The 19,252-nt window shown below is 41.0% G+C and overlaps 1 protein-coding gene across 1 annotated transcript; it reads right to left on the reverse strand.

Moving 5' to 3' along the window:
• Window positions 1–9,316: 9,316 nt before the first annotated feature.
• Window positions 9,317–16,303, reverse strand: ruvbl2 (RuvB-like AAA ATPase 2). Its single transcript, XM_033637417.2, has 14 exons — window positions 16,237–16,303; window positions 14,378–14,432; window positions 14,180–14,235; window positions 13,761–13,902; window positions 13,462–13,591; window positions 13,318–13,384; window positions 13,069–13,175; window positions 12,881–12,974; window positions 11,846–12,064; window positions 11,649–11,767; window positions 11,393–11,512; window positions 11,167–11,296; window positions 10,902–11,016; window positions 9,317–9,711 (listed from the first exon to the last, which is right to left on the reverse strand). The coding sequence occupies exons 2-14, from the start codon at window positions 14,430–14,432 to the stop codon at window positions 9,686–9,688; spliced, it is 1,380 nt and encodes a 459-aa protein (XP_033493308.1). The 5' UTR covers window positions 16,237–16,303; the 3' UTR covers window positions 9,317–9,685.
• Between the last annotated feature and the right edge of the window lie 2,949 nt (window positions 16,304–19,252).

The raw sequence follows: 19,252 nt of genomic DNA on the forward strand, positions 1-19,252 counted from the left end.
AATACCTGGTTTTAACAGCAAAATCCCCACTGGAAACACAGCGGTATCTTGGTATGCTTTCATTGCACTATCCCGGCTGGAAAACAGTGACATTTGGTGGCTAAAAAGTCGTGGACATGCAGCTATGACTCACCAAAAACAACCACCATCACATCACACATCACACATGTCACACCATCCACCATCCACCATCCCCTCCACTTCCTGAAGATGAAGTCAGCTCATACTTCACTTAAGAAACATTCATATGATACGTATGAAATGCACAAATGTAACATATCTTTGGTTTACTGAAATGTACAATGCCAACGTTTTCCTCTAGCAACTGGGCTGACTTAAGTCATAGAATTGGCCCATGTAATTTCCATATGCAGTGGTTAGCATTGTCACCTCACAGCAAGAGGGTTCCTGGTTTGAACCTGGGATGAGAAGTTCGAACCGAGGGTGGGGGAGCCCCCCTGTGTGGAGTTTGCATGTTCTCTCTAGGTTTCTCCAGGTTCCTCCCACAATCCAAAGACTTGCACATCAGGTTAATTGGTGACTCTAAATCGGCCATAGGTGTGCATGTGCGCATGCTAGCCCTGCCATAGTCTGGCAGCCTGTCTAGGTTGTACCCCACCTCTTGCCCAGTGTCAGCTGGGATAGGCTCCAGACTGGTGAAAAATTCATCACTGATTTGTCAAATTAGTCAAATTACATTTCAATAAGATGAATGAAGGCCTCTGTTGTTTACTACTTTGCTGCTCTATAAATTTGCCTGCCTTGTAAAGCTCAAGCATCAAAATAAATCCTGGAGAATTGTTTTGTTCTCATATTTTTTTTGCTCCTTTGTCATTAAACACACACACTGTCTCTGTCTTTTAATATTCATTTAAATCAGAGGCTCTTGCCAAACCAATATCATCCATATTATTCACTTCACTTTCCAAACCCTTACTAAATTAAGACGATTTGCTTCCCGCTGACTTCTTTTCATGCTTTGCTCTCTTCTCTCACATTCCTCACGTCTAACACAACCCGAGGAATGAGAGCAGGGAGCTGTTAACTGCAAATGAATGAATGTCATTGAGGAAGAGCTGTGAAATGAGTGATAAATGGGGTTGATAGATTATTCATGATGGTAGGTGACCTACCGGGCCCTGCATTCTGTCAGCGGTGTTGAAACTGACTGCATGTTGCCCCTCAACCTTCAGTCCACCCAGGAAAATTGTGCACTTTCATTTGAGCTGCAAAACAATCTAAACCTTTCGGATCAAACTGGACTGACATGTGAACTCATGACTTCAGCTGGTCGCCGCCCACTAATATTTTCTTTTTAAATAATTCCTGAATCGACAACGTATCACATCTGATGTGGCATGATTGAGGAACTTAACCCTGTTTTTCCAGCATCAAAGAACAGACACATTCACCACCATATGTGAAAGCACGTACAGTATATGCACTTCCATTGACCTCATTCTCTAATTTTACCACAGGAATCACATGCTCAGCCCTCTCCCATATGGCAAAGAGAGGGAGGATGAGGATTTATTTTTTCTTGGGAACCTCAGGAAACGGACTCGAATTCTATCCATTCAGGAGAACCACATTCCAAATGGTGCTTGAATCCTAAAATCCTATTTAAGGAACATGAAATTGAAAAGGAAAATGTGGGACATTAGACAAAATAATAAATATAGAAAGGAGTGCAGAAAACATGCTAAAGGAGTTGGTACCAAATGGATATATGCTGTTCTTGTGTTTGTCATTCTGTTTGCACTGAAAGCTCACCCGACTGTCTGCTCTTGACGTCATTTTGACAGAAAAGCCATCTCTGCTTTGAGAAGTCAACCTTGGCATAAACACATATCTAGGGGGTGCCTGAGTCATGTGTAAATTATGTGACAACCCCTGTGGTGATGTCTCCTGTACTGTGCGAGTCACCTGTTTGTAAGTGCGTTTCCATTCATGCCACTGGGCTCACAAAGACTTTTTCCTCATAGACTTACATTGTGAAAGAGACATTTCTAAATCAGTGGATACATTTTTTGAGTGTCACAACCCTTGTTTCACTATTAGAGTTTGAACCATTCAGTCTGATAACATTTCTAAAGTCTAGAAGAGCCACGGGATTTATATCATTTTATCCTAATTGAAATTCCTCAAGTGCTAAACCAGAAGTTAGCCGCTTGGCTCACAAAAGTCTCTAGTGCACTTGCTCTGTGGGCCCAGTGATGTGGAAGTAAAGTAATTTTAAACCCAGGAAGTTGACCATTTTTTGCTCTGTGCACCACTTAGAAACTTGCACAGGAATGAACGGGGGCCTTCTTCTAACGCTGTATCCAGTTCTCTTCATTGATCCATGGTGACACTTGACTGGAGAATTAGCACCACCCACTACTTATCCAACATGTTGTCATCCCAACTCATCAAACATTGATTTATCAGTGGACCTAAACATTAAAAAATGGCACGCTAGGTACCCTGCGTCTGTTTTGGATGTTCACAGACAGCGTGACCGTTTATGCTCGTGACATGCTTGTTACGGAAATGTGCAGTCTCTTTTCAAAATAAACTTACGATGTATGCCAAACACTTTGTTTTTAAGCTTACTTCCTTAAGTTCAGGCAACGTAATTCCGAGGTATGGTTAGTTAGACATACTAGCACACTACGTTGCTATTAAAATAACTCGATTGACTTTTGGCTTCACACGGGACACAAACAGCAGCTTCCCAGGTGAAAGTCCGGAGTTTGTTTGACCCATCCACCTCGCCTCCCACCCGCCCTATGTGGACTTCCTTGCTCTTTACGGCTGTTGCCAGCTGTATCAAAAACAGCCGCAATCCAATGCATATACTGCTGTGAAGGGAGCCTCTGTGCATTGGAGTGTAATGCTGTGGTCCACTGATGAAGCATTGATGACCTAACTTCCAAAATTTGCATAACAGCAGTGGATGGAAAAGCACATAACGTTGCCTTTTGTTTTGCTGATTTTCTGAAAATTCAGTTAAAATTTGCTCTGCATTTGGATGAAAACCCAACTTCTGCTCTCTGTCTGTAGGCAAGAGATCATTAAAGCAACTCGAAACACCTGATGGTATAGACAACTTATTTAAGACTCGGGGCAGCTGGTAGTCTTCTCTCTGGCTGGCTCTCCACACTGTTGTTGCTGCAGCTTCATTCCTCTCCCTTTTGGTTTGGTTATGTTGGACTATTTCGGACTGTTTCAGACAACAATTAGTACTGCAAAAGCCCAACATCACTACTTACATTGCTACTTGTATTTTTGCTTCAGCGCCCTGCTTATATGAACACAAGCAGCATCATGAGATGATGACAAAAATAATGATTGTAGAAGCCTAAATTCATTCTGATTTCATTCATATGTGGATGGTAATTTAAGTTCATATTTTCTGGTGATAATTTATGTTTATTCTGACAAAAATGACTATTTCAGGTTAAAATATTTACAGCTCATATATACAGAGTAGTAAGTTCATGGTTTAATTCCTTACATTTAAAAATATGTGTATGGTTAAGTTAAAAGGTTAAAAATTCTCAATTGTAAGGTTTTGTGTGATATTAGTGAGTATACTGAGGCTCGCTAGTAAGTTTGCATATTTAATTGCCTGTTGAAACTTACGTATCGTGGTGGGTATGGTTACCGCAGGAGACAGGCAGTCAGGCAAGTGGAGTGGAGCCACACAGTTTTTTGACCTCGTTATTCTTGTCATTATCTTATTCTCTTTTTTGTTTTCGTGTGGATAACTTTTGTACCGTGGTTTATTTTTTGAAGTAAACAGTTGAACTGAATCAAGAGGATCCTGTGGAGTTTTTCGTATCATTTTTGTGGATTACGAGAGGGATATGAGAGCGTCAAGCTTAGGCTTCATTAACTAGGAAACTACAATGATATTGGTAACATCTTTGACTCTGGTGTAGTGAAAATAGGAATTGCAAAAGGACTCTCATTGACGCATGTGTTAATCCTTGCTGACATTTTCTCAAATCAATTTAATTGATCAGCAAGTCGATTCATTGCATGAGTGATGGAATTGATTTTGATACGGATACATTAAGCTAATGACATTCATACTGAAGGTCTCGTTAGACTATGAGAATGTCCAGTGACCTCTGAAACAGTCAATAGATTGGAGAGCTTTCCTGCCCGTCAGTGAGACCCAGGTGAAAACCATCAGTGTTTGAAACGTCCCTTGCTAATTTCCATTTCCTGTAAATTGTTTGATTAAAACACAACGTTGGTATTTTTTAACCAGAACCCTATTTTGTCTGTGCTTTTGAGTGTGACTAATGGGAGCAACAATTTTTTAAACTGGTCCAGTCCTGCAGCCGGCAACTGCAAAACAGGCTGCAATTAAACCAAATGAGGCATGTTCACGCCCTCAGGTTATGTCTACTAAAATGTTGTGTTTGCCATCGACAGGCTCATATTGTTACAATAAGTGTCTGACAACATTATGGAAAGGATCCCTACAGAGCCAGACTTTTTTCTTTTTAACTTGTTTAACTAAATTCATCCTCGAAATTGCCATTGGCAAACCCACCAGATTCCATTTAAAAAAACAGTCATTTTAGCGTGAACAGGGCCAGCATGTTTTTACATCTCATTGAGTGAATTAAGGGTTTATTTCAATCAAACCAGAGTTGGTAGTTGTTGGGACACTGGAGAAATTTACCAAGACAGTTATTATGAGTTTTATTCTGTTTCTGTTGACCTTTAATGAAGTGTCTTTTGCAATGATAAAATTACTGTTTATTTAAAGGGGCAATAAGTGAAATCGTTTCACCGCTAGGTTCGCTGTTGTGCACTGCCTGTAGAGCAAAACAAAGTGTGTCATGAGCCACTCCTCCCTCTACCTCTGCTCTCCAACACCCCCCCCCCCCACTCGCCTCGTCTGTGCTGGCGAGACGAGTACCGCAGCACGGACTATCACATCCAGACGGTCCTGGTGTTTCTTCCGCAGGCTCCGCTTCACTCAGCTGCCCGATATACCCGCTGCTTCTTCCCACATTAACCTGAATAACGAACCAGGAGGCTAACTGGTTGTGTTTCCCTCCGGTCATGCTGCGGCTAACGCTCCGCTAGCCGCTCCCAGCTAGCTTCTGTTTGTTATTCAGGTTAGAGTGGGAAGAAGCAGCGGGTCTGTCAGGCAGCTGAGTGAAGTGGAGCCTGAGGAGGAAGCACCAGTTAGCCCCCGCTTTCACTGCAGGCAGATTCACTCGCCGCAGGGGCGAGGAAATAAAACCTAAATAGCCAGCTTAGTTTAGCAGTTAGCAATGTCTTTCACTCAGTCTCGGTCTCTGCTGTGTTTAGCTATTTCCCTGCTTTCATGTTAGCGTTAGCACTACTCGGCTACCACGCTAACGCTCCAACTCCAATTGAGCCGGGAGCCGGGCTCACGGTCTCACCGAGAAGAGTTGGAACGTTAGCATGGCAGCCCATTAGTGCTAACGTCCCCACGCTTCTCCGCCAGGCTCAGTGAGTCGGAGCCGAGAAGCGTGGAGACGTTAGCATTAGCAGTAGTCAGCTACCATGCTAACGTTCCGGGAGCCTGCTTCTCGGCTCCGGCGAGCTCTAGCGTGGAGCCTGGTGGGCTCACGGAGAAGAGAGGAATGTTAGCGTTAGCTCCCAGAGTTAGCACTAGAGCTACTACGGCTATTGGAGTAGCTTGCAGCTATGGAGTGCTTCTACCAGCTCTTCTAGTCACTGAGCCTCGCCTCCATTTCAGCAAATATATTGCATTTATTACAGAGAACATCATCATTAAAGTAGGCAGGGGAATAGCTAAACACAGCCGCCAGGCTGCCCGCCGGGCTACATTTTACAATGCTAATTGCAAATGTTAGCTGGGCTGCCGGGCTACTCACCTAATACAACCGAAACGCCTGACCCATTGCTGGGACCGAGCCGCTATTAACTCAAGCTCCGGACATTAACCCATGCTACGATGCCTAATGTTACTGTAACACTAATTAAAACAGACATTTGACTTTATGTTGTACCTGTCCAGAAGAAGAGTTAGCTCCGAGTCAGATTGTAGCCCCTTTAGCTCTCGCAGGGCTCTCCACCTTGGAAATGCAAGGCCAATGTTAATCCGAGTTCTGTCCCTTTCTTTATCCGACAACTTCTTCGCCAACAACCGTTGTTTCTTTAGAGGCAATGTCAGATCCTGGTCGTCTTCAGGTGGACGTTCCGCTCTCTGCCATTTAATTTCAAAAATACGCGCTGCCATTGCTCACCGGCTGTAGCCTTTTACAGGGAGGGAGGGCCAAGGGCTCCAAGAGGAGGAGGAGGGGGGGGGGGGGGGATTCACATGAACGTACATGAACGCGCAGCCGGACCGGCTTGTAAACAATGGGCTGGAGATCAACACAGAGAGAGGGTGTGTGAGGTCATGCTATACTCCAGATGAAATTACACCTCTAGTTCTTCACATAGCAATTTTTTAATTCCTTCAGTCTAGAAATGATGAATTTCGCTTATTGCTCCTTTAAATGTAGTCTGGTGGGTTTGGGATATCAACTTTGTGGCTGTTTCTGGTTAAACAAAGAGGATTTTTCCTTTCACAAAAAGTTCTTTCTATATAGGAATCTTTTTGATAATGCTGTTAGACACTTATAACAATAGCTTGACCCTGTCAGTGACAAAAACAAGCACTTTTGGTGGATGTAAAGGGTGCACACATGCCCCGATTACATTATAGCCTGTTTTGCTCCTGCTGGCTGCATTCCCCTTATTCAACGCTGGCCCAGTTTCAAAAATTGTTGCTCCCATTAGTCGGACACATAAACACGGGAAAATAGGGTCCAGGTTGAAAAACACCAAAGGTACCCTTTAAGAGACGGGAGGGTGGGGTTCTGTGATGGAGACATTTGCAGAACGGTAGCATGGCCTGACTGTGGTGGAGAAAGGGCACCCGAATCTGTGCAGCAGGCAAAATGCCACAACATGTTAGCATGCTGTGCAGCCTTGTAGCCTGTGGATAGTGATGTGTGGACAAAGAGTTGGAACCGATCCAAGAAACCCTGCTCACACCCAGAGGGCCTGATCTGAATATGATCTGTAAACAATGCTTCACAGTGACTCTGGAGAAACAGACGTGTCTTCAGGTCATATTCAAACAGAGACAAACAGAGACTGGTGTGATTGTGCTCGGAGGTACTAGGGGTTCTGCATCAGCTCTCTAAATTCTGATTAAGATTTAACATCAGTGTGCATGACACTCACCGTCAGAAAATGTCCCGAGTGAGAGCTAGTGCTCACACCCTGTTTTACATACAAACCCTCGTGAAGTTCATCCCAGCTTTAATCCAACCAGTGAATCCATCAGACATGGTGATGGTATGCAGCATCCAACAGCAGACTCGTGGGACAGAGGGGGATTTATGGGATGTAGGCAGCAGGGTAATCCATGCAGAACTCTCTCCCACCAGCACTGAACATTAAATATTCATTTCTACGTAGGAGACAGTCTGCGCTGTACTCACAATTGATTAATCTGCTCTAATTAGTCAAGAAAGAAATGCAGCTTCTTGGTGGAGGACTGTAGGTGATATTCATGACTGACATTACAGCTGTGGTTTTATAGAGCTCAGAACAAATGTAATACAGAGATGTGACTGAAGTGTGAAAGGGGGAGAAAAAGTGTAATTTGTTGAAATACAATGATGTGATCACTTCTTTTTTTTAAATAATATTTTGGTGCTTTGTGCCTTTAATGACGGGACAGTTTGAGGTGTGAGGTGGGTCGACATGGAGCGCGGGGGGGGGGGCATGGGCTGGAATCGAGGGCATGGCTGCTGTGGCAAAGACACCGCCTTTGCACATGGGGTGCCCAAACCACCCACTGAGCTACTGGGCACCTCACCATCACTTTTATAAAGTGAAAAACTGTACTGTGTTTTAACAGAGATTCAATCACTTTTATAATGTAAAAAACTGTAATTTCTAGTAATACAGTGATGTGACCACTTATTTTAAAGATTATTTTTTGGGGCTTTTTGCCTTTAATGACAATTTTGAGGCATGAGGGAGGACAAAATGCAGCTATGGGCCAGAATCGACCCATGGCCGCAGCAGCAAGGACACCACCTTTACACATGGGGTGCCCACTCTACCCACTGAGCTCCTGGGAACCCCATGATTGTTTTTATAATGTAAAAAAAAACTGTAATTTGTTGTAATACAGTGATGTGACCGCCTTTATGATCTAAAAACCTGTCATTTGTTTTAAGGCAGTGAGATGGCCACTGTTTTAATATGGAGAAAATGTAATTTGTTGTAATACAGTGATGTGACTGCTTTTATAGTGTAAAAAAAACTGTAATTTGCTGTAATACAGTGATTCAATCAATTTTATAATGTAAAAAAATGAAATTTGTTGTAATAGTGATGTGACTACTTTTATAGCGTAAAAAACTGTAATTTGCTGTAATAGTGATGTGTCCATTTTTATAATGTAAAAGAAACCTGTTGCTTGTTGTAATATTGTGTGATGACTGCTTTTATAACATGGAAGAACTGTAATTTGTCGTAATACAGGAATGTGACGCTTTAATCCTGTAAAAAAATGAATTTGTTTTAACAGTGATTCGACCACATTCTGTAATTTGTTTTAATTGTGATTGAAAGAGCAACCATTTTGGTGAATTAAACATATAATAAACCCATGATGGAATAACACCAGGAACAGGGTTGGGATTTGAAGTACAACATATCTGATTATCTAAATACAGAAGACTCTAGGTGTGAGGATGTCTGATCTGCAGTGTGTGTGTGTTTATCAGAGCAAGGTAGCACCTACAGTGCAGCAGACTGGGTGTGAGTGTGAGGTGTGGACTAGCTGCAGTCATTTACAGTTCAAGCTCACACCCATCATACAGTGAGGCGTCGTCAATAAACTAAATGATACAAACGGGAGATATTTTTAGGATGTCAGCAACGCTGTTTGACTTGCTCAATGAAAAACATGTTCAGGGCCTCCATTTATCTCAGTTTGCACAGTGTATGGTTTGTAAGAGAGATCTTTGGGCTCCACCTTGTGGCAACAATTTGAAACTATCACAACCTTCTGTTACAGGCTGACTGAAACTAAATTAATAACTTGAACTACATGGGGGGGAAAAAACATTTGAGCTGACGGAAATAAAAACTAGACTTTAGAAAAGAGTAACTGCAACGATATTGTGTACTTACAAAACTAACTAAAATGACATAAAAATATACAGGAAATGTTAATGTAAAATGTTAATCTTTGTTCCAATCAGTGTTTTCCCATCAATAAATACTGAGTGACAAATAAGGAGACAAATTATCACAGTGTGCTTAGAAAAGCCTGTTTAATTATTTTCATAAAAATAAACCACGTAAAGACAAGTCAACAACAAAAACAAAGAAAAAAACTGAAGGAATGGGCGTTCCTGCCATAAGGCCTCGATGAAGAACAGAAATGTGATAAATTCTGAATTAGGCTGATTTTCAGTAAATAAATTTGAATTCAAAAGGGCAACAGAAATTTTAAGGAAAATTCACTCAGTCTAATACATTTGAAATTCCATCTTCAATGTAATTCAATGCTGAATTCAAATTTAAGTAAGATCCAGTTCTGAATTGACTCCGACTGCAGAGACGATCAACAACATAAAAGCTTCAGAGTAAGAAAACAGGTTAATCATCTTCATTAAGAGGTATCCATTGAAGACGATTCTGAAATTTAAGAACAGAAACATGTTGCTTATTCACAATGTCATGCAAAATTTGTATATACTAAGAATTTTAAATTACTTGACGGGAGAGCTGAGCCTACGAGTGCAACACTGAGCTGCATTGTCATACAGTATTTTTCCATGTATCTCTCTTTTCTCTTCTTTGCTTAGCCCAAGCGAGCAGTTTCCATAAACATGTTAAAACTGAAATCTTCTCAAACGACTGCGGCAGATTACAGCAGGTGCCCCTGGCTAACAGTCAGTTTCAGCATTTTGATGCATCGTGACTTATATTTAATACCTTCTGAGACCCACAGGGCTGCTGCTGATCCCAGATGATATTTGTGTCTTCAGGAGGCTGCTGCAGGCTAAGTTTTAAGGCTGCAGTTATAATGCTGGGATCATCAGGAAGTGGGCTAAATAACGCTCCAAAGAAAATGGGTTCTATGGGTACCCACAAGTCTCCCCTTTACAGACACGCCCACTTTATGCTAGTCTCATACATTTTGGGGCAAAAACCATGCTGTTATTCTCACGCAGTGCAAATGTGTTATTTTCGCCTATTGTATTTTAATCTTTCCGCACACTGGGGTCTCTAAACAGTCTTGGAATCCCATAAATTGGGTATAAGTGGAAAGCTGAGACTCTTGTGGATTCAACGAGCCCAATTTTATTAATGTGTGATGATGCGAGTCCCCATAGTAGCCATTACATTTCACTGCAGTAAGACCATTCTTTTAAAATTGACCTCACTGTGTAAAATGACCTCTTGTGACCTCTAGGATAATAACAGCCCCATCAAACTGTACAACCACAAACTAGAGACCTCAGGCATTCAGATGACATGTGGCTTTCATAGGTATACTGACAATAAGGAGGTTTCTCAGCAGTTTCCAGAATAGCACCGCTTGCCATCCAATTGCTGAAAAATGCAATTCCTACAGAAATCTCCAAATGTCAAAAGGTTTTGGTACCAAATCACAGCATGGGTTTTTCTAAGGAGCTCTTGGTGTCTAAATGTGGTGTTTTGGAGGGATTTTTGACCATTTTCAACAATTCTCAGGTGGTAAAAATGTTTAAAATTAGCAGCAAATCTTTGGAACAAATGGTATCAACCCTAAAACTGCTGCAACTTGAGACATAATTAATTCAGCCACTACCAGAGACAGAGAGGGTGGACGGCAAACTCACGTGTTTCATTAAAGAGGAAGGAATCCTGATACTCCTTCATGTACTGAGAGGATCTGGCCTCATCCAGGAACAGAGAGTAAACCCTTTTGATGTCCTCCACCTGGACTTCTGTCCCCTGAAGAAGCCAAAACACAGAGATGATGATCAACACGGACACTACAGCAATTCATGACCACACAACTGAAACATAATCTGTCGAGTAATTTAAAACAAGTTGCTTCTAGATTTTGCAGCGATAAAATCTGCCTGCTCAGACTGAGCTTACCTTGCGTTTGCGACACACCAGTCCAGCGGTACTGATCAGCTGGATGGCGTAACGCAGCGACGTCTCCATGCCAATGCGAGTCAGGACAGTGTGAGCCTCCTCGCTCAGCTCCACGTCCTCCTCCTCACACCTGAAATGAAACCACGCAAGTTGATTTCCATTTTATTTTAAACGCTGGGAAGAAGCAAACATAGCTTGCTGACAGATGATGAATGCATATACTCACCGGATCTTGAGGATCTGCCTCGTCTCTTTTTCGGTGTAAGGAGAGGTGGCGATGATGAGCAAGCGATCCAGCAGGTCGATGGGGATGCCATGAGGGCTCTGATAGTTTGTGCCGCGGATACTAAGAGAGATAAGAGTGGATATTTGAAAAGAAATGACAGATTCAATGTTCCCCACAAAAAAAGGCAAGACATAAAACTTTCATAATTCCACAACTCTAATGATCAGATAGGAGGAAAATGTAGACATAATAGTACCGAGTGATGCCTCTGTTGGTGGCCATAATGAGAACTGGGGACAGGTCACTCTCCAGGGCACGGTTCAGGAAAGAAAAGCACTCCATGTCCAGCATATGGACCTCGTCAATAAATAACACCTGGAACCACAAACGCAGAAAGTTAGTAAAGTACAATCACAGACAAAGCAAAATATAAACACACATAGTTGCACCTACCCCAGGAATGATTTCTGCCTTGCCCTCTTCCCTCCACTCACACACTTTGGCATTAATCTGCTCACGGACTTCAGACTTTATCTCTCCGGTGTCTCCGGAGAAGAGAGCCAGGAATCCTTGTGTGCGGCTGTTGATGACATCGATCTCATGGAGGGACACTGTGTGCACCACCTCTTTCCTTTTCTGTAGCTCTCCCTCTGGGCACTGTACAAACTGTGTCTACAACACAAACACAATGAACTGTGAAAAATCTGTCCCATTTCAAAGACACGGAGCAATGCTGTCATTGCGGTTAGATTCTCCTGTTTAGGATTTCCCTGGTGTTCATCACCCAGAAAGTTTTTACCATGTGGCGAATTATCCGCAGGAGTCTCTTCCTCTCCAAAAAAAAACAGACCAGGTGATTAAACCGGGAAAAACACTGAATAAAGCAGTGTCATGATACAAATCAATGTTCCTCCGACCCTGTTCGGCTGGGCTGCTGGCCCAATTCCTGCTAATCTGTGCTCACCTTTTTTCACTGATAACTTAAGATCCAGATATTGAAGAGGTTTTTACCAGGAGCCGAATTATCTGCAGAGGTCTCCACCTCTCCAAAACAAACAGGCCAGGTGATTTGAACTGGTATAAACACTGAATAAACCAGCTTCACGTTAAAAATTAGTGTTTTAATGATGCTGTTTGGTACAGCAGGGGCTGGAGCCAAACTGCTGCTAACACTTAACATCATCCGGTTAAAAACGACAAAGATCCAAAAAGCATATTGTAAAAATTTGGCTTAAAACTGGATAAAAAGTCAATTTATGACAGCTTCTGGCAGACGACCACGACCTTGACTAATGCATAAAGGGGGTCTGATGCCACTTGAACACTGTCAGTACTCAACTCAACAAAATATATATCATTGGTCTATTCGAGTATGGTGATATTCAACAACGAATTGTGTGAAGGCAAATGGACGTTAAACATCTGCTGCTGTTTGTGAATCAATGACTGCAGCAGTGAAGTTTTAGTGATGTGACAGTTTGTGGATACCTGAGCTCCCATGGCATCATAGTCTCTGGCTCTGGTGAAGGAGCGGCCCAGCTTGCTGATCTTTCCGGTGGCTTTGTCGATGGTAATAACATCTCTGATAGAAAACATCAGAAAAAGACCGTTAAGATGACGTGTGTCTATCCGACAGGCCTGAGTGATCCTGATTAATGAACAGGAGATTAACTCACCCTGCTTGAACCTTCTCTTTACTCAGACTGTCGATCATCTTGTTGCCTAAGTCGTATATTGTCTCCATCTCAGTAGTCTTTAGAGTCAGCTTGCCCACCTTGGCACCCTGAGAGACAAAGATAAATGTGTAATTTCCTGTTGGCCGTAACTGCCTTCAAACAACTCAAACAGTGTGGTCTGTTAAAAAGAATGACTGTGTAAGACAGCCCGCTATGAGTGCACAGGGAGCCGACATGTGAGCAGCTTACCGTTCCAGTGGCCGGTCTATCAATCTGGATCTCCACCACCTCTCCTTCAATAATCTCTGTCTCTTCTCTGCCAAAGAAACCCACCGTGAATACAGATTGCTTTCAAACAATGAGAATCACAAAACACAATTATTGCTTACTCACTTGATCCTCACTCCGATGGCTTTTCTAAAAGCTTGGCTGAGTGCCTCAGTTTTGCTCATCTCCAGAGAAAAGATCTCACTACCGGCCAGCGCTGTGAAGGGTGTATCAGGGCCAAGAGACTGGGCGATGCCTGCATGAAAAATATAATCTCATCTGAATTTATACTCAGCTTTTGAACCAGAGAAAATAAACTTATGCTTCAACGAAAATAGAACTTAAGCCAATTACAACAACAATATGACTTCCAGAGGAGGATGAAATGATATTGTGTTCTGGAAAGCCTCCAACGTGGCCCTTACCCATAGCGATGGCGGTCTTTCCTGTGCCAGGTTGGCCAGCGATCAGTACTGCTCTGCCAGCAATGTGACCGTCTTTGATCATCTCCAGGATGACCCCCGCTGCCCGACGGGAGGCCAGCTGGCCGACCATCCCCTGAGACACCTGCAGGTGAATAGGAACAGGTACCCTTGAAGCCAAACACATATTAACTCACATCTGGACATCATTCTGCGCTGTAATCCAATATATCTGCTAAATTCATAACATTTGTGCTAATAATCAAATACTGAGCGTTCACTTGACACACACTAGAATCCAAGAAGCAGGATTACCTTACAGAGTTATGATCGAAACACATCTATATACATTTCTTTAGGTGCTAAATGCCACCTGAAGAGGGAACAAGTCTCAAATCTACACAATATGAATTTAACGCTACCTGTCTTGGCTCCAAAGCATCATCCAAACCGAGACCACGAATGTGAGAGTGCGCTCCTAAACACAAGATAGAAATGAACAAAAGACCAGGTACAACATACATTCGGGCTGACCTATGACAACACACATGCAGCAGTCATCAACTTGTATCCATAAACAGCTGGACAGTCAGTTTACCAGTGTAAATGCAGACGCTTACCAATTCTCTCAATCCGTGTGATGTCACGAACCTCTGGAACCTTTGTAGACGCCATCTGTATTTAATTAACAGCAGACAGCAGAGATATATGTAATATAAAAAACAATTATCAGTGACAAAGTATGAACACTTCTCCTGTATTCTTACAAAATATATCACAGAAATGTTTGCTCCCATTGGATCATAGATATGCCCCAGCTGTAGCCATTTTCTTTTCAATAACTTTTTATTAATCAGGTTTGGTTCTTAAACGTGTCTGTGCTTTCATGTATTATATTTTATTATTCTATTTTTTAAAAATAATTTTATTTTTCTCATCTTTTGCCTGTAAAGCACTTTGAATAACCTCTGTTTATAATAAGATGCTATATATAGGCTATAAACTTGCCTTGCCATGCCTAATGAACACTGTAATAACACTGCATCAAAGGAATAAGCAAGAGTGGGACTCATCTTACAAAAACATTGCCATAAAGCAACCTTCCTTAGCCGCTATGATGCTTTAGGCTCTGATTACTTTGTGGCTGAGTAAAGTTTAGTATATTTGTATGTAACTAGGCACATTGCAAACAAAATATTCAGCTGATCCCTGATATATCTTCCATATTTTTCTGTCTCCCTTTTGTGCTTGCTTTTATGCATATCAGTGGCCCAGATGATGGTGGTGAACATCTCTGGACCCTGAACAACTTATCATTTACAGTATCTATGTATTATAAATATCTCTTTCATATTGGTTAGTGTTTTTTACTTTAATTTTCTTTAACTATGTTTATTCTACATAGCTTATGTTGTGTGCCGCCTGAATTCTATCATGGTGGAATATCAGTGAAAACATGTTTATGTAGTGTTTTGTTAAAGATAAATTGTTTTTAAAAAGAAATCTGAAATAAACCTTGTTAAGAAAAATACTGCAGGAGGAACTAAAACTCTGATATAAAAAATAAAATGTACCTGAAATGAATAAACAAAGTCAGTATATAGGTTCTTAACAGAAGGCTGGCTACAGCCAAAATCAAGCCACAGTTAGGAGCCTCAACAGTACGAAAACATACTCTGTAAACTGGGCTGAGAGCAACTCAGAAACGTTTATTAAGTCATGAAAACAGGCCACAGAGGATTGGAAAGTGGCATACTGCTAAATAGAAAACGGTATTGTGCACCATTGAGTTCAGTTTTGGTTCATTAGTATCCAATAACGTTATTAGTCACAGACATTTTACAGTTACATACTTTCCACTTGTCTTTACAATAAGCCAAGTGCCTGAGTATATGTGTTTTACTCCTGGTCCTGGATCAGAGCTATTTACTTCAATGCCTCTATTGATGCTTAAAGTCTTTTGTAATTAAATAGCAAAAGCACCAGGTTTCACCCCAAGTCTCAGAGCTAATATTAACCTAATTAACCAGTCTGTATCACATGAATTAAAGTACAGTCTGTCCTGTCCAGCTGGTTGTCATAGTGACAGTTGTAACGCATGCCACAACACAAGCACACGAGAGCGTTAGCCATAGTGCTGTGTCTTTTAATTTGTCATATTTATCACTTTTAGAAAATATCCATATCAGTCAAAAACATGACTCAAATTATATGCGGAAGCCACAACTATTACCTTTTATCATAAATCTATTTTATCGGCAGCGCTAGTACTGCAAACCGTAACGCTAACGCTAGCTAATGTTGTGTTAGCAAACTAGCTAGCTCCATTCATCGGTTTTCTGTTTTCACTAACGTCAAGACACCGCAGAAGATTTGCTAATGAAGCTATTTTAATCAAAAGTAACCTGCTACGGCACCAGGAAGTGAAAGAGCAAGATCTTAAGTATTTACTACAGTTATCAGATGAATGTAAACTCACCTGTGCTGCCACACTTCAGAAATGTGAGAATGCGGCGCTTCTTTCTAACGGTGCGCAGAGGAATTGGGTCCGGGGAGAAACAAGTTCCTATTTTTCTATGTACGTATTCAAGTTTACTACCCTCTATCGACACGGAGGCTTGTGTGACTCCTCGTTTGTGTCGGTTTGGATCACTTAACTGTGTATTTTAGACTTTTTAAACCGCTTATATCTGCCTCACGTCCCCATTTGGTGCACCGAAGAGAGGTAGGAAGATTTTAACGTGCCCCCTGTCTGCTTTTTGCTAATTAACAAACCCCTGTAACTACGTTAAACCTTTGACTATTTTTCCTCTAGCTTTCCTTTATATAATGTGGAATTAACAAAACAAACTTGCACAAAGTTCACAGATAGGTAGGCTGTGTACATTTATCCACCAGAGGTTGCAAGGCTCAAAGGTAATTTTACAGGTTTAACAATTTCAGTGCAGAGCAGCTACAAAGTTACAGCAAACTGGCAGTGACGATTCAGACAGTATATTAATATTCTGCATTTTGTCTGGAGTGGGGGAGACCGGGGTTGGTTGGAACACTTTTTACTCTCAGGGTATTTCATAATTTATGTTGGAATATTCAAATTAGCAGCAAATCATAGGTGAAGGTGTCACATATTACTAAAATCTGTGAATGTACACAATTGTTTTCTAAAATTAGGTGATTTGTGATGAAAGTCAAGTTGTTCATTTGTGCCAATGAGCCCCATTAAGGCTCATTTATACTCCCTTTACATACGTCAGTTTTTAATGTAAACATTACTGCCCTCATACACTCATTCATCTTTTATGATGGCATAGATACAGCCAACAGATAGCGCTAGAGGGCAGTCAGAAGTTTCATACAATGACAAACGAGGCAGTGGTGGAAGAGGCCTTAATATTGTACCTTTTAACAGAGGCAGCATTGTAGAGGGCAGTGATCTGTGCAGCTATTAACATTATATACATCCCTACATAGACTCAGAATTATTTTTACTGTATTACCAATTCGTTCCATTCTGCCTTTATTCTAATTTCTTCATTGTGTCCCACGGTTGTATCTCGCTTGAACTATGCTACACTGCCTTAAGATCTCCAGTGGTACTGTTCTGTTTCATCCGTAACCATAAGCGTTCAGAAAACATACACAAAAAATATGGACAAAATGAACGCAGATCCATCTCCATATCTAACACTGGGCATAAAGGAGCCCTTAGGGGGTTGCTTTGCACAATCTTAAAATGCAAACAATAGAAACAAAAATTAGAACATTTAAATAAAATAAGAACCAGAAAACATGAACATGTAATAGATCAAATCACAATGTTTCTTTACAATAACTTCCGGACAGTACATTGCTTTGCTTCCGTGCTGGTAGTTTTGGTTTATCAAGACAATAGTGAAGTTACACAGTACAAAAAAAGCACAGCAGAAACATCAGATAGGTCGGACCACTGTGTTTATCTGTATATCTGTAAATGTTACAGTCACAGCTGAAAACTACCACAGAAATAAACAAATCTGCTGATTTCACATAGATCTGCAATGAAAACAATTGCCAGTTGTCTACACAGTTGTCATTTAAAATAATAATAGACAATTAGCAGTATTAACAGTTTTTAATATTTGAAAATAGTGTAATTTTCACAAGATACAGTTACACTAACAACTGTTAACTTAACAGTTGGTCGGCACATGTGGCATCAAACCCCAAAATCAGTGTGCCATCCAGCCCCTCTCACATTCGGATGAAACTTTGTGATGAAAGCATGTCAACCAGCTACAATAACTCATCACAGACTTTCAAATCTTTTATCAAAATGCAGCTGTTTCCTTTGTCTATTAACCTAAAGTTACACATTTCCTATATCTCCATCTATCACAGTTTTATAATACATTAAATCCACAGACCACTTTTTTACTTATAAAACTGAATTGCTGCCCTCACCAAAAGTTAGCAGAAAAAGTACATGTACAATTCAAAAGAAATAATGGAGATGTGAAATGGAACACCCTGATAAGCTACTGAAAGCTTGGGAATAGGGGCCCAAATTGTATTTGAAAGTTAGTTTATGAACACGTTGTCGAGGTTTAAGAAAAAAAACAGCAACCGTAAATAACAAACCTTTTAATGTGATTAAAGGTGATGGAGAATGTCTCAGATACATGGGGATTGGGATCAATTTATGTTTGTCTTTCTAAGTTCCATATTTACTCAAACTGCACGACCCCTCATCTCTGTGGTAGCCAGCTGGAGCCATTCTGTTTTCAGTCTTTCAGTCTGACCCCCTTGCCTCGAGTAACTGTGGAAAAATGTACTTCCAGAAAACAATCAGTCAGGTATACAATATAACTGAACAAAAACTTAGCCGCTGACCATAACCTCAAGGATTCTGGAGAAGTTTTTCATATCCTCTATTATATCTTCAAAGTTTCCCCTTAAGGCAGCAGTTTTAGGAATCCACAATTTAAACTCGGGGTACTGAAAGTTACAGATGATCAGAGCTAAACATTTTGTTTGTCTGTGTCATCAGTTTGGCTGTTTTGTGGTGGCTTGTGTTTTGTGTTCTGTCCTATTTAAGTGAGCCGTTTGATGTTTGTGTGATGTGTTTGAACTGTTAATGTCAGGTTAGGAAGCAACCAAAGGAGAAGATGGTTAAAGAAGCAGATATGGGAATGTATAGCTGACAAAATGCATGTACCAAAGTCCAAATGAACAACATATTTGTCATTATTCTTGTTCCAGAGCTCTAAATGCTGCCTAAAATCTAAAATACAGTCTTATTGTCAGGCTGCTTCGACATTAAAAGCCCTTAAAGACAAAATGGCCACTAGCTTGAATTGCATATAATTTTATCTCCTACAATAATCAAGTGTAACTCAGCTACTTTTCCACCTACCTTTGTAAAGAAAAAACAACTTGTGTTGCATCACTAATACTGTAATATCCTGAATCCAGCCTCTTAATGACTAACTCAATGATAAAGATCTTTAGAATCAGAC

The sequence above is a fragment of the Epinephelus lanceolatus genome, chromosome 11 (assembly GCF_041903045.1).
Source record: "Epinephelus lanceolatus isolate andai-2023 chromosome 11, ASM4190304v1, whole genome shotgun sequence".
NCBI classification, from domain to species: Eukaryota; Metazoa; Chordata; class Actinopteri; order Perciformes; family Serranidae; genus Epinephelus; species Epinephelus lanceolatus.

What these genes read in the sequence shown, in the direction of transcription:
- ruvbl2 (XM_033637417.2), bottom strand. Translation starts at nt 14,432, where the DNA reads ATGGCGTCTACAAAGGTTCCAGAGGTTCGTGACATCACACGGATTGAG. An exon ending in ATGCTTTGGAGCCAAGACAG is followed by an intron (nt 13,903 to 14,179) that starts GTAGCGTTAAAT and finishes ATTCACCTGCAG; the next exon opens with GTGTCTCAGGGGATGGTCGG. An exon ending in AAAGAGAAGGTTCAAGCAGG is followed by an intron (nt 12,975 to 13,068) that starts GTGAGTTAATCT and finishes GTTTTCTATCAG; the next exon opens with AGATGTTATTACCATCGACA.